At 41.8% G+C, this 13,705-nt stretch overlaps 1 protein-coding gene across 1 annotated transcript in view; it reads left to right on the top strand.

Moving 5' to 3' along the window:
• The first annotated feature begins 2,042 nt into the window (after nucleotides 1-2,042).
• Nucleotides 2,043-13,705, top strand: part of FAM117B (family with sequence similarity 117 member B) — a 73,124-nt gene continuing 61,461 nt past the window's right edge. The window contains exon 1 of the mRNA XM_032404518.1: nucleotides 2,043-2,856. Within this exon, the coding sequence (XP_032260409.1) occupies nucleotides 2,244-2,856 (613 nt within the window). The 5' untranslated portion in view covers nucleotides 2,043-2,243. The remainder of the gene's footprint in view (nucleotides 2,857-13,705) is intronic.

Here is a 13,705-nt window from a genome sequence, read left to right as displayed (position 1 = left end):
AAGAACATTTTCTGGAAAAGTAGAGTTTTTTCTATAAGAAACATGACTAGAAGCAGAAGGTGAACTCATGATTGAGCCAAGGACACTTTAACTCTTTGATCTAATGAAATTATGTGCTGAAATCAGCACAGTAGCTCAGAAAAGCTAAAAGTCTCTTGCCCCTACAAATAGCTCTCTAGTTTGGTGACATCAAAAGTAATTGATCAGGCACACCTGAAATAATATAACATTGTGTATTAACTATACTCAAACATTTTTTAATTAAAAAAAGAAAAATAAACACACTGAGGATGGAGGGATGAATTAAAAGGGTAGGCAAAAATATAATAATCTCGAACTCATCAGGAAAAGAAAATTGATCAGGAAGGCCCAAACGTGAGGGCTGCTGAACTCCCTCAGGTTAATTCACTTAAGCATGTATTGAGCTCCTGCTTTGTGCAGGACAGAAGTGTCATATACAGCGTCCATGACATCTTTATTTAAAGGTTGATTTTCTCTCTTACTCATTGTTTTAAGATGGGACTTCACTATCTGCGTGGATCTTGTTGGCAGTTTCCTGTGTGTCCTGTCTCATGAGCACTGTTTTTGTCTTACCACAGGTTGTTGGGATGGGTAGTGATGTCAGATCTATCCAGAGCACCAGCCAACTTAAGGCAGGTTCATGGGTCAAGGGCTTGGGGTCCTTTTAGTGGTGGGGGAGAGTGGAATGGGTGATAAGGAGAGATGTGGGCCTCTGAATCTCATGGAGACTCCGGAATTACTGAGTATCTTCTACACACTGTATTCTCCTTTAACCCTTGGTTAACAATCATAATTGTATGAAGGAGATGGTTCTGCATTTTACAGATAAGGAAACTGGCTAGTGATCTATTTAAGGTTACAGAGTAAGTGGTGGGTCTGGGGTCTTCGAAGGCTTTCCTCCACAGTGCACAGGGTCCCAGTAGAATTTCAGGTCCAGAGCAAATCATACTGTGTCCTCCACTCTCACATTTTTACAAGACGAAGTCTGTCTAGAATGTACATCTAATAACCTAGTAAAAAGAGGTCATGGACAGGCAATTTGTAGCCAGAGAAGTCAATATGTGTTCTATGGGTCTACCTTTCTTTTGGTCTTGATAAGGAGCTCCTAAGATTTTAGACTAGTGTTACTGCCTGTCTTCCTAAGTTCTTGGCCATACTACAAAGACCTGTTTCCTTCATTAGACAAAAATATGAATGGCTGGTCCAGTTCTGTCTCAAGTAACGATGTATCAAATAAATCCCTTTGCAAACTATGGCACTTTACAAACTTGTAAGGCAGCACACATCTTTCCAAAGTATCAAGGAACTGTGAAGTAGCTGATTAAAATAAATTCTTGATGACTTGAGATACTGGAAGGTGGCGAAAGCACTTGGTAACTGGACTTCATAGATACGATCTAAAACCACATTCTAAGAAGCAATTTTAATCTTTCTGAGATTTGGCTCTTTGTAGAGATTTAAACCCCCCAAAAAGGAGACGAGGAGTAAAATGCCAATAAGATTAATTAAATTTCTTCTTTGAGCTCTGTCCAAATGTTGACGGAATTAGGACAGAACAAAAAGAGATGAACTTACACATCCTCTGCGCGTTAAAACTGAGGTAAGGAAGAGAGTTATGGGGAAAAGACTTAAGACATCCTTGGGGACCGCTCTCGTTCAGGACATTTCCTTTCGCAACACTCCAGAGTCTGAGTCCCCAGGGCTCCCCCCCAGTGGGAAGGGAAAGACGCGCGTGGCCAGGCGCGCGTACGCGTACATTCACGTGTACACACACAGACACACGCGCGCGCGCACACATTACACATACACACGGCCTGTTTCCTCCGCTCCCCCTTCCCCGGGGGGCGGGGTCTCTTTCTCTTTAAAGAGCAGACGGTCTCCGCGCAAACCCAGGCTCTCTAAGGCCCCGGGGGCCCGGGACCCGAGCTGCTAGCAGCCAATGGGCGCGGTGGAGCGGCTCGAGCGCGGCTGACGCTACACCAATGGGCGTTCGCGGGGGGCGGGGGCAGCGGAGGAGACACTATTGTTGATGAGGAGGAGCGGCGGCGGCGGCTGCACCACCTCGTTGCTGCCGGCCGCGGCCCGGGCGCCCCCTGCTCCCCGGATTCCGGCTTCGTCACCCCGTCGCAGGGACCTTCCCTTCGGCCTCGAGAATCCAACCCCTGCAACCCAACAACAACAACCCCCCCCGTCTCGCCCAGTCACCGGGGAGGGGGGGGACCATGTCCCAGCGGGTGAGGCGCAATGGGTCCCCCACGCCGGCCGGCTCCCTCGGGGGCGGTGCGGTCGCCACGGCCGGGGGAGCCGGGAGCCGCCTGCAACCCATGAGGGCGACGGTTCCGTTCCAGCTGAAGCAGCAGCAGCAACATGGCAGCCCCACGCGGAGCAACGGCGGCGGCGGCGGCAACAACGGCGGCTGCTGTGGTGGCGCCTCAGGCCCCTCAGGCGGCGGCAGCGGCGGCGGCGGCGGCGGCGGCGGCGGGGGCCCGCGCACCGCCTCGCGCAGCACGAGCCCCACGCGCGGCGGCGGGAGTGCGGCCGCGCGCACCAGCCCCACCGTGGCCACGCAGACGGGCGCGTCCGCGACGTCCACGCGAGGCACCAGCCCCACGCGCGGCGCCGCGCCCGGGGCTCGCGGGAGCCCCCCACGGCCACAGCCCCCGCCGCCGCTGCTGGGCACCGTGTCGTCGCCTTGCTCGTCGCCCACCCACCTGTGGACTGGCGAGGTGAGCGCGGCCCCACCCCCAGCCCGCGTCCGGCACCGGAGAAGGTCCCCGGAGCAGAGCCGTAGTTCCCCGGAGAGGAGGAGCCCAAGCGCCCCGGTTTGCAAAGCAGGTACGTGCTGGGGACTGCGCGGCGAGGGGAAGGCGGCGGGAAGGGGTCCCGGGCGCGCGCTGCTTTCGCGCGGGGACTGCGGCGCTACAGCGGAGCGGGGCTGGGGGCGGGGCCGGGGGCGGGGCCGGGGCGGGGCCCGGGTGGTGCGGAGCCGCCTTCCCGGGGCGAGCCCCGCGCCCTCTCCGCCGCTCCCTGTTTGTCTCATTCACTGCTCTGCCGACCTTGCGCGGGTCCCGCATCGTGCAGGTGCAGCCGCTAACCTTGTAGTTGGGCTGAGACTTGTTAATGATAAACCTGGGATTCTGGCCGCCGACCGGTTACTGCTTACCCTCCCTTGGGGGTGAGGCTAGGAGTGGTTTGTCACTTTAAGTGACATGGTTAATGTTAATATAGCACATGTCTGCTGCTAAGTATTTCTCTTTCGCAAAAACAGTTTCAGATTGTAAAGATCGAATTCATTAGCATAGCAGATTTGGATCCCTGAAGAGACGTGAGGCTGGGAGCGTGTTAGCATTTCCTAAGACTTGATAAGTGGGTAGCAAGAAAGAAATTAAGGAAGATGCCTTTGGAAGGTTTATGGGCTTTATCTTAGAGTCTGGGTGTCTCTCTGAAATACTGATAGTGAGGGCGCCTGGGTGGCTCAGTCGTTAAGCGTCTGCCTTCAGCTCAGGTTGGGATAGAGCCCCGCATCGGGCTCCCTGCTCGGCGGGAGACCTGCTTCTCCCTCTCCCACTCCCCCTGCTTGTGTTCCCTCTCTCGCTGTGTCGCTTTCTGTCAAAAAAATAAATAAAATCTTTTAAAAAAATGAAATACTGATATTGTTTAGATGTAAAACGATTTGTTTTATTGAAAAAACAAATCCACCGATTGTCTCCTTGTTATTTTAGGGACCAAAAAAACCCTGTTGTTTTTCTATGTACTTGGGAGCTTTCTTGGAAAAGGTTCTGAATGGAGCTGTTGGGTTCCACTGGAGTCATTCATAAAGTAACTCAAAAAGAAATTCAAATTGTGAAAGTGGAGAGATAAGATTTGTCATCTGATTGCCTTCGTTTTAGAATCTACTGAAAAAAAAAAAAGAAATGGGTGGTTTTTAGTTTATGCAGTAATACTACAGACATATACCTTTGTTTTTCCCTTGTCTAGAGAATTTCTTTAGAGTCTTTCAGTCAGAATTACTGGAAATTTCAGGAAACTTAGTACAGTACTTCTCAACCAAATAAAAGAGATTGTTAAGTGATTTCAAGGGTCCCTTCAGAAACGCAGGGAGCAGGATGAATCTTTCTTACTATTTATTTTATCAAAGATTTTAGACAATGGATACGTTTTTTACAGAGATTGCCCTGGAAAATGATCAATAGTGTTTTCTAATTAGAAAAGGAATACTGTTTTAAACCTTTTGAAAATGCAATGTTTTTTTAACTTCTGTTGTTAAAAGTACTAGAATCCTCCTCCCCCTCAAATAATAGTTATCACTTTACTGAGTTCCTGCTGTATGTTTGGTGATTTACCTACAAGATCTCATTTTAACTCTCATGGTAGGTTTTAGAGAGGTTAAGTAACAAGTGGTAAAATTGATATTTGAATTCTCCTGGGTGGTACTCCAAAACCATGTCTTTTATATTAAGAAGGTAGCTTCATGATATGTAAGATAGAACCTGGATATATATAACATAGCAAAATTACACGTGCTTAGGTTTTGAAGCGACTCTTAGATGTATCTGGTGAACATAATTACTTCAGTTTGCCTTCAGCCTTCGGGAGCCCGCATAGTGTGGAAAGTGGAAGGGGGAGGAGGAGGTGGTGACCCCAGTCTGATAACAGAATGTGGCTACCCTCTCAACTGTGTGCCCCTTAAAGCAGAGCAGCAACCTGAGGAGAGCACGGTTAAATTAAGTATTGGCAAAGAGTGGAGGAAGGTGTTCTTTTCTTCTGCTCTTTAGGACTCTATTTTCTGGGATCTCCGTCTCCTCATGTGCCCACTCTTCATGTTTCCCAAAGCTCCCCTCTCTCAGATCTGTCATTCCATTCATGCTGTAAAATTAACCCTTCTTAAGAGCTTCCCCCGTGTCTCCCCACCAAAAACAAAAAACAAAAACCCAGAAAATAAAAACTTCCCTCTAGTGCAGCACGCTCAACTAGATGTGAAAGGAATAGTGCCTGTCATTAAGTTACACCGAAGTGGATGTCTGATAGCTTCCTTCCTAAGAATGTCTTGTTTCACTCTAGTAGCAGAGGAGTTTCAGATTTCAGATTTCAAGTCTTCATAACACAAACAAGATAATTTGCTGTTTTCTTCAGACTAAATCTGGAAGGAGAGAAGAGGGGAAAAAGGAGAATCTTTTTAATCACTGGTACTCCCATTTTGATTAAAGGAAAATTATCACCAGTTTCCAGCCTCAGTGAAATGTAGAAATCTTTACTGGTAGAGGGGAAGGGTCTGTAGTTCTGTAAACCTCATATGACTCAAATTCCAGGGACTATCTAGATAAGGCTGCCAACTTCAGGGTGTTTGTTAATTGAACTGGATGCCCTAACCTTTGCTAGGCCTGAATGCCTCTGAGTTTGAGGTCTCAGAATCTTTAGAGGGGCATCCCTATCCAGTTGCTTTATTCCCCCAGGGTTAAAGATAACCATTTGTTAATCCAGAACTTCCTTCTCTTGACTACTATAAAGTCATCCAAGCGCCTGTCCCTGACATATTTTAAACTTCTCACCTTCAGTGCCTGCCATCTCCATGGCAAACTGGTTTGCCATTAGGAACTGAGAAATGCTTAGAGAAGGTAACTAGGCAACAGTGTTAACTGTAGATAAAATGGGGAAGAAGGTGAGGTTTGTTTTTGTGCTTTCCCTCCTTTTGTCTTAATAAAATGTCAAATAGGCATATTACAAATGGAGAGGTGGCATATTAGCACAGGCTTTGGATAGACAGTCTGGGTTTAATATCTGTTTTCCACCACCTAGGAGCCATGTGTTTTGGGAATGTGAATAACTTTCTAACCCTTAACTTTCTTATCTGTAAAGTAGGTGATGGTGATGATGATATCTGCTTCATATGGTGGTAAGGATTAAATGAAAGGAAATTTAAAAATACTCAGCACAGTACCTCAGTATAAAAGTTAGATATTGTGTATCATCATATTAGTTTTGCTTCTAGTTTTAGTGGATGTAACATAAATTGCCAGTGTAGGCTTAGTTTTCATGGTTGTATGAAATTTCAAGTTGGAGAGAACATTGCTTGTGAGCATCCAGAACTGTAGCTCAAGTGTGGTCTGTGGTTCATCAGAATTACTTAGGGTCCTTGCTAAAAATGTAGACTTTGAAAGTCCCCCACCACACCCCCCTGTGATTTTGCTGTGCTCCAATTTTGAAAAGCAGGCACTAGAAACACCAAAGAAAAATAGTTTGAAAACTCATTACAGGGGCGCCTGGGTGGCTCATTTGGTTAAGCGTCCCACTCTTGGTTTCAGCTCAGGTCATAATCTCAGGGTTGTGAGATTGAGCCCCATGTTGGGCTCTGCACTGGGCGTGGAGCCTGCTTAAGATTCTCTCTCTCCCTTTCCCTCTGCTCTTCTCCCCCCACTCTAAAAAAAAAGGGAGAGGATACTAGTAGTGTTTACAGTAGAGGATTATTAGAAGGATAAAATCCTTTTAATCTCTGTGTGGTTATAGAAATCTCCCAGTATTACCTATTTTCATATCTTTATTATCCTCATTATCCAAGGGTTTAGACATTTGGGGTAATTTGTAGTGGTAGTAGTATTTACATTCTTAAGATGTGTAGCATTTATAGTTACTTAGGAGGAGTAGAACATGAATTTGAGATGGGAGAGACTAAGGCATCGAGCATGTGAGTTTAGGTGCTATGGAAGTGAAATGGCAAGGATAAAAGAGAGTGAGGAGAGTGTGGTAACCTTTTGGACATAGGGATTGAGAAAGAGGCAGTTCAGGATAATTGGTTGGTTGGTGGTACTAATTTTGAAAAGTAACACACGAGGGAATGCAAGCTTGTGAAAAGAAAGTGAATGAAGTTTTAGACATGTTTAGTTTGTGCTCTCAGGAAATCCAGGCGATTTCTTAGACTGTGGCAAATACAGTTTTTAGAACTCAGGGGTGCAGTTTGAATTAGGGGCAAAAAATTGGGACTCATTGATTTCAGTTCAGTAAACATTCACTTAACATGTACTTCATGCTAGGCATTTGCATGTGGACAATGCTTGAAATGATCAGATAGGATAAGATGATGGGGAGAATCCTGAGGATAGAACTCCGGGAGAAAACAAGCATTTTAAGGGTTGAAAGTTAAAAGCCAGTGAAGGAGCCTGACAAAGGAAGGAGAAATGGTAGAATAGTGTTGAGAAAGCCAGAAGAAAGGTTAGATTTCAAGGAGGGGATGATAAAGATTTTCAAATTCTGTGAAGAGAATAAGTAGGGTGACCCTGGAAAATAGGCTTTTGAATTTGGCATTTCCGTCAGTTGATGGTTGTTGAGAGAGAGTAGTTTGTGGGGGACAGAAATTGGATTAAAGTGGTAGGTGAGGGTTATTAAGTAAGGGTAATGATTAGAAATTACTCTTAAGGAGTACAAATTACTCTTATGTCACTGAAAGGAAGGAAAGTGATGAAACAGGATGAAAAGTTGAGCTAAGGTTCATTTGTTTGTGTATAGGATAGGGAAAACTTAAGCATGTTTTTAAGGTCTGGGGAAAGGATTCAGAGGAGAATGAGACTGCAAGTGTAAGAGAAGATGAAAATAGTAGATGGAGCAAGGTCATGGAAAATGTGAGCGGCAGTGGGATCCAGCACGTGGAGAGTCTGGAAATCTCAGAAATGACTAAGGACACTTCTTTCTCTGAGGATGAGAAGGTGGTAAGGGTGGGTTAAAATGTCAGATAACTTAGCAAGAGAAGGGAAGGAAGTTGAGAAAGTCAGCTACTTCCATGTCCAAATTCCTTGAAGAAAAAAAATAGCATATTTGTCCTAATACTATATTTTTAAATTTAAATTTTATTTTTATCAAAATACATTTATGTAATTAAAAATACCAAATAGCACGGGGGGGTGCCTGGCTGGCTCAGTCGGTAGAGCATGTGACTTTTGATCTTGGGGTTGTAAGTTCAAGCCCCATGTAGGGTGTAGAGATTACTTAAAAAAAAAAAAAAAAAATCAAATAACACTGAACTTATAATCAAATAAAATGTTTTCCCGAAACATCTCTCTCTACTCCTACTTCCTGCCCCTAGAGACAGTCCCTTTCAACTCTTAGTACTCTTTGTTTCTGGGGAAATTTTTTCTATCATTTCTCCTTTCTGTTGTCTATCTTTTTGGAACCCCTGCTAAGTGGGACCTCTTGAATTGAACTAATACTTTTCTTATTTCTGTCCTGGTTTATCTTTTTGTTCTTCTTTCTAGCGGCTTTATCTTCTGTCCTTTCAGTTGATTTTTAAATCTTGGTCATATTTTCATTTTTCAAGAGAACTTACGTTGCTGTCTGATTGTCAGGGTCTTCTGAAAATATTTATAAAAGGTGTAAATACCCTCAAAGTTGTTTTTTTGCCCTTTGCATTATCTTCAGAGCTCTTTTTGTCTTGAGCTTTGTCTGTCATGTTGAAAAGTGTCATTAGTTTTCTATTACTATTCAAATAAGACCTGGAAATGCTGACTAGATGTTCTGTCTGGCTAGGTCAGGATGGTGGACTGGAGGATCTTAGAATGATGACGAAAGGACTCTCTAATGTAGGGTTTTTTTTTTCCTGCCAGGTTTCCCAGGGAAGAGTTCTACAGTATCATGCCTGAGGATATGTCTGGTGTCTTTAAGTCCAGAGCCTGCCAAGTTAATCTCTCCAAAGCAGTTTTTCCCAGTCTTTTTGCTCTGGAGATAATTTCTGTTTCTCAAGGAACTCCTGCTTTCATGATCACTAAGCTGAGATATAAATGGTAAATGCTCTTCTGAGTACAGACTGATTTCTCTGTGGATCTATTTGACCCATGTATTATAATTTTATTCATTTTGTATAATTTTCCCTCTTCCTCTTCTTGGGGAAAAACAGTTTAGTTCACATTTCTTGAAATCAGTCTTCCTTCCTCTTTCTCGTCCTCTTTCTTCATTCCTTCCTTTCTTTACTCCCTGCTCCCCTCCTCTTTCCTTCCTTTCCTCTCTCTTTTTTTTTTTTTTTTAAGATTTTTATTTATTTATTTGACAGAGAGAGACACAGCGAGAGAGGGAACACAAGCAGGGGGAATGGGAGAGGGAGAAGCAGGCTTCCCGCGGAGCGGGGAGCCCGATCGGGGGCTTGATCCCAGGACCTTGGGATCATGACCTGAGCCGAAGGCAGACGCTTAATGACTATGCCACCCAGGCGCCCCCCCCCCCTTTCCACTTCATGGCCAACATGGGGCTCAAACTCATGACCCAAAAATCAAGAGTTGCATGATTCACTGACTGAGCCAACCAAGCGCCCCAATCTCTTTCCCTTTCATAGATTTTTAAAATTACTAAGACAACCACAGTACATTTTGCTTAGATAATGCCTAAGACAACCACAGTACATTTTGCTTAGGTAATTGGCCTAAACCAAATGAGATTTAATTTTTCTAAAGGTAGACTCAGTAGATTTAATTTAAATAAAGTTAGTAAAGTTAGTTTTTACAATATGAAAATTTATTGACAAAGTTGTATAATAAAGCTATGGAAACCATAAGCTAAGATAATACGAAAAAAATTTAGCCTGAGACACAATTTGTATAAGAGTTTGAAAGAATTCTTTCCGAGTAACATGATCTGTCTCAAATATAAGTTATGCAGAATCATACACATCTGTTGGTTCCTTGATCTCTTTTATAGACTTACACATAAAAAGTGATGTTTCAAAAATAAAAACAAAATTTATCTCCTTAAGGCAATACATGTACAGTTTTGCTATCCAAATACTCAATTCTGGGTTGAACTTGAAATGAGCACTCCCACATTTCATTTTCAAATGAAATGAAACATTTCTTTCCCTGTTATTTATGCTTGTTAAACAAGAAAAAGTTTGTTTATTCATATAAGAAGTTGAAAATGCAGCAAATTATTCATTGCTTTCCTGTGAATGGCAAGACACTTTTCTTTGCACAGAAATCTAGAACTTCTGTTGGACAGTACAGGAAATCTTGGGTTGAGTTTATAATCAAATTGCAGCTGATTTATCACTTAATATATTTGCTTTCAAAACTTGGTTGAAACATCTTTTCGGCTGTTGTCTTTTTTCCTGTCTGTTGTCCTTGTGGGTTATACCTTTCTATTTCTTCAGTCTTATAGTAATAGAACAGCTTTCTGTTAAAGGCTTGCATACAGTGGAGGTGAAATTACCTATAGTTTATTCCAAAAAGACTACATGAAATTTTTAGTTGACCATTCTTCTTTATGAGTTAGCATTAAATTCTTTTGGAAGTAAACTTAAATCTTTTTTTGGAGTTCTTGCTCTTAAAGGGCTGATTTTGTACTTGTATGTTCTAGTCTACCTACCAGCATGTATTCCTCCCCCCTCCTTTCCTTTCTTTCTCTGTAGATAATATATACACGTGATAAAAAAAAAATTATAAACGGTAAAAGAAAATACAGTAAGTCTTCTCCATACTTGTGTTTAAGTTCATTATTCTCAGAGAAAATTCATTTAGCTGTTTCCCTTCTATTATTCCAGATACTCTTTGGCATGTACAAATATGTATATATGTGACTATGCTTACAAGTTTATTTACCACTCATTTCATCAGGCTTTTTTTGAACATTTTGATCATTTCCAGTCTTTTGCTGTTCAGTGGTATATTATGTTGAATATTCTTGTTTATACTTCTTTGTGTACTTATGAGTTTATCTGTAGGATGAGTTCTTAGAAATGAAATTTCTTGGCCAGAGATACACATTTTTCTTTCTGTTGTCAAATATATTTCAGGACTTGGTATCAGTTCATACTTGAGTTCCAGGAGCCTATGTTTTTTTCCGCTATCTTCCTTTGGATTACTATTTTTTTTAACGATTCCATTTTATCTCCACCATTAGTTATTAGTTATATCTCATTTTAATATGCTTAGTGGTTGCTTGAGCAGCGCTGTCCAAGAGAACTTCCTGCAGTGATGGCTATGTTCTGTATCTGTGTTGTCTAATAGTTCATGTTATAATCTTCTATTAATATACTTCCATTTCCTGCCTCCCATCCTTTGTGCTTTCATTGTCAAATATTTTGCTTCTCTGTTATAAATCCTACAATACATTGTTACTGTTTTTACTTTAGATGATTATCTTTGTAAGAAATTAAAAATAAGAAAAAATCTTTTTACTCAATTTTTATTGTCTTCAGCACTCTCAAGTTGTGTGAAGTAGAGTGGTTGTAGTGTGAATGAAAAAGGACTTATTTGAGAAGCAAATAATTGATAGGACTTGTTAGCTGATTACATTTGAGGGATGAGGGAAATGAGAGAGCATAGTGATGGCTGAATATTTTTGACCTAGTCGGGTGATTAAGTTAACAATGTTGTTAATGACAACTGGTTTCATAAATGCTACTATATTCTGTATGCATACAGAGTAGACCATACACTTTTGGAGAATGGTGCACTAACACATGGACATTTTGGAAGATAAGAAAAAAAAATTTTTTACACTTACCCTTCTAATTTAGCATTCTTAAAAATTGTTATTTTACTTGGTGTCATACTGGGATTTACTGAGCTCTAGTAGTTTCTGGAAAACCATTTCACATCATTTATGTTTTCCTATTGTGCATGTACTGATATTTCTAAAGATAAGGATGAGTGATGTCTCTTTATATTATTTTAGAACTTAAGTTCACCTTGCAGAGCAGCTTATAAGGTATTAAGATGACATCCCTGGCCTTAATGGACTTAAGAATTAAAGAGAGAGGCAATATTGAATGTTGCAATATTCAAGGGTTAATAATAAAAACAAGAAAATATATAACGTTACTAAGAAGAGTAGTATTTAATGGCAAAAGTCTGATAATGGCCATATGGGACTCTCTTGTGAGTCAGTGCTTTATGTGTAGACATGGACTGCTAGGTGATTTCTAGGTAGACATTCTTCACTTCTCTAGAAAGCAGTTGCATTAATGATATCCCTAAGAATTCTTGGAATGTCTGCTTCTGGAAATTGATTTAGTGTCAGAATGCACCTGATCTACTTCAGAAATGTTATGTTTCTTGCATAAGAAAGGCTTAGAACCCATATCTTTGGACAGTCTCCCTACCAATTAAATTTTTTTTTAAATATCGTGTGGCCCACCCATTGCTTCTGTTACAGTTAATCTGTTCCTTTCTCCCTTCAACTGGGGGGAATTGGGGTAGGGAGAACTTGCAAGATTTAAATGAGACCCAGTAAAAATTTTGTTCAAATGAGTGAATGGATGGATTCCTATCTTTAAAAAATATTTGTAAAGACCCACGCCCCATCCTCTATTTGTTTTTTTCCTATTTGGAAGCCTTGGTACACCAGATTTTGCCTGGGTTGAGTACTATTTTTTTGTCTTATAAATGAACTTTTTGTATGAAGATTATACTGCTAGCTCACTATTGAGTATAGTATCTTCAAAAATCCTTGGAGTCCTCCTGTTGGAAATTCCTTTAATACTGGAAAGTTGCATATTTCTAGTAACAGATCATTAGATTATTCTGATCCATCTACACTTAACTGATATTTTTTAAATTGATAGTATACTTTTAATTGCTAACTGGGTTTAAAGCTAAGTATAGTAAGAGATTGTGGAACAGTTTCCCCCTTTGTAAAGCTTTTAAAAATGTAATTTTTTTTATTATGTTAATCACCATACATTACATCATTAATTTTTGAGGTAGTGTTCCATGATTCATTGTTTGCGCATAACACCCAGTGCTCCATGCAGTACGTGCCCTCCTCAATACCCATCACCAGGCTAACCCATCCTCCCACCCCCCTCCCCTCTAGAACCCTCAGTTTGTTTTTCAGAGTCCATCGTCTCTCATGGTTCGTCTCCCCCTCCAATTCCCCCCCTTCATTCTTCCCCTCCTGCTATTTTCTTCTTCTTCTTTTTTTTTTTAAATATATAATGTATTATTTGTTTCAGAGGTACAGATCTGTGATTCAGCAGTCTTGCACACTTCACAGCGCTCACCATAGCACATACCCTCCCCAGTGTCTATCACCCAGCCACTCTAGCAACCCTCAGTTTGTTTCCTGAGATTGAGAATTCCTCATATCAGTGAGGTCATAAAAAATATGGAACGCTTCACATAAGAATGTAATGTTAAGCTTTTTCTTTTCTTTCTTTTTTTTAAGAGAGAGTGCGTGGGGTGCGAAGGGCAGAGGGAGAGGGAAAGAGAATCCTAAGTAGGCTCCATGTCCAGCGCAGAGCCTGATGCAGGGCTTGATCTCACAACACTGAGTTCATGACCTGACCCGAAGTCAGGAGTTGTACACTTAACTGACTGAGCCACCCAGGCACCCCATGTAATGTTAAGCTTTTATTTATTTTATTTTTTTAAAGATTTTATTTATTTATTTGACAGAGAGAGACACAGCGAGAGAGGGAACACAAGAAGGGGGAGTGGGAGAGGGAGAAGCAGGCTTTCCGCTGAGCAGAGAGCCCGACGTGGGGCTTGATCCCAGGATCCTGGGATCATGACCTGAGCCGAAGGCAGACACTTAATGACTGAGCCACCCAGGAGCCCCCAGTGTTAAGCTTTTAAAGTAAAGCTAAAAACCTCTAAAGATGTCAGACTTGTACCATTTAAAAAAATATATGTGAAGCGACATTTTTTTTAATGAGTCTGAACCTTTAAATAAGAGGTAAGAAAGTATAATATGATATGCTATTTGTATA

Source organism: Phoca vitulina, unplaced genomic scaffold (assembly GCF_004348235.1).
Source record: "Phoca vitulina isolate PV1807 unplaced genomic scaffold, GSC_HSeal_1.0 scaffold1, whole genome shotgun sequence".
In the NCBI taxonomy this organism is placed as follows: domain Eukaryota; kingdom Metazoa; phylum Chordata; class Mammalia; order Carnivora; family Phocidae; genus Phoca; species Phoca vitulina.
Note: the sequence above shows the minus strand (reverse complement) of the source record. Positions and strands in the feature narration are given on the sequence as shown.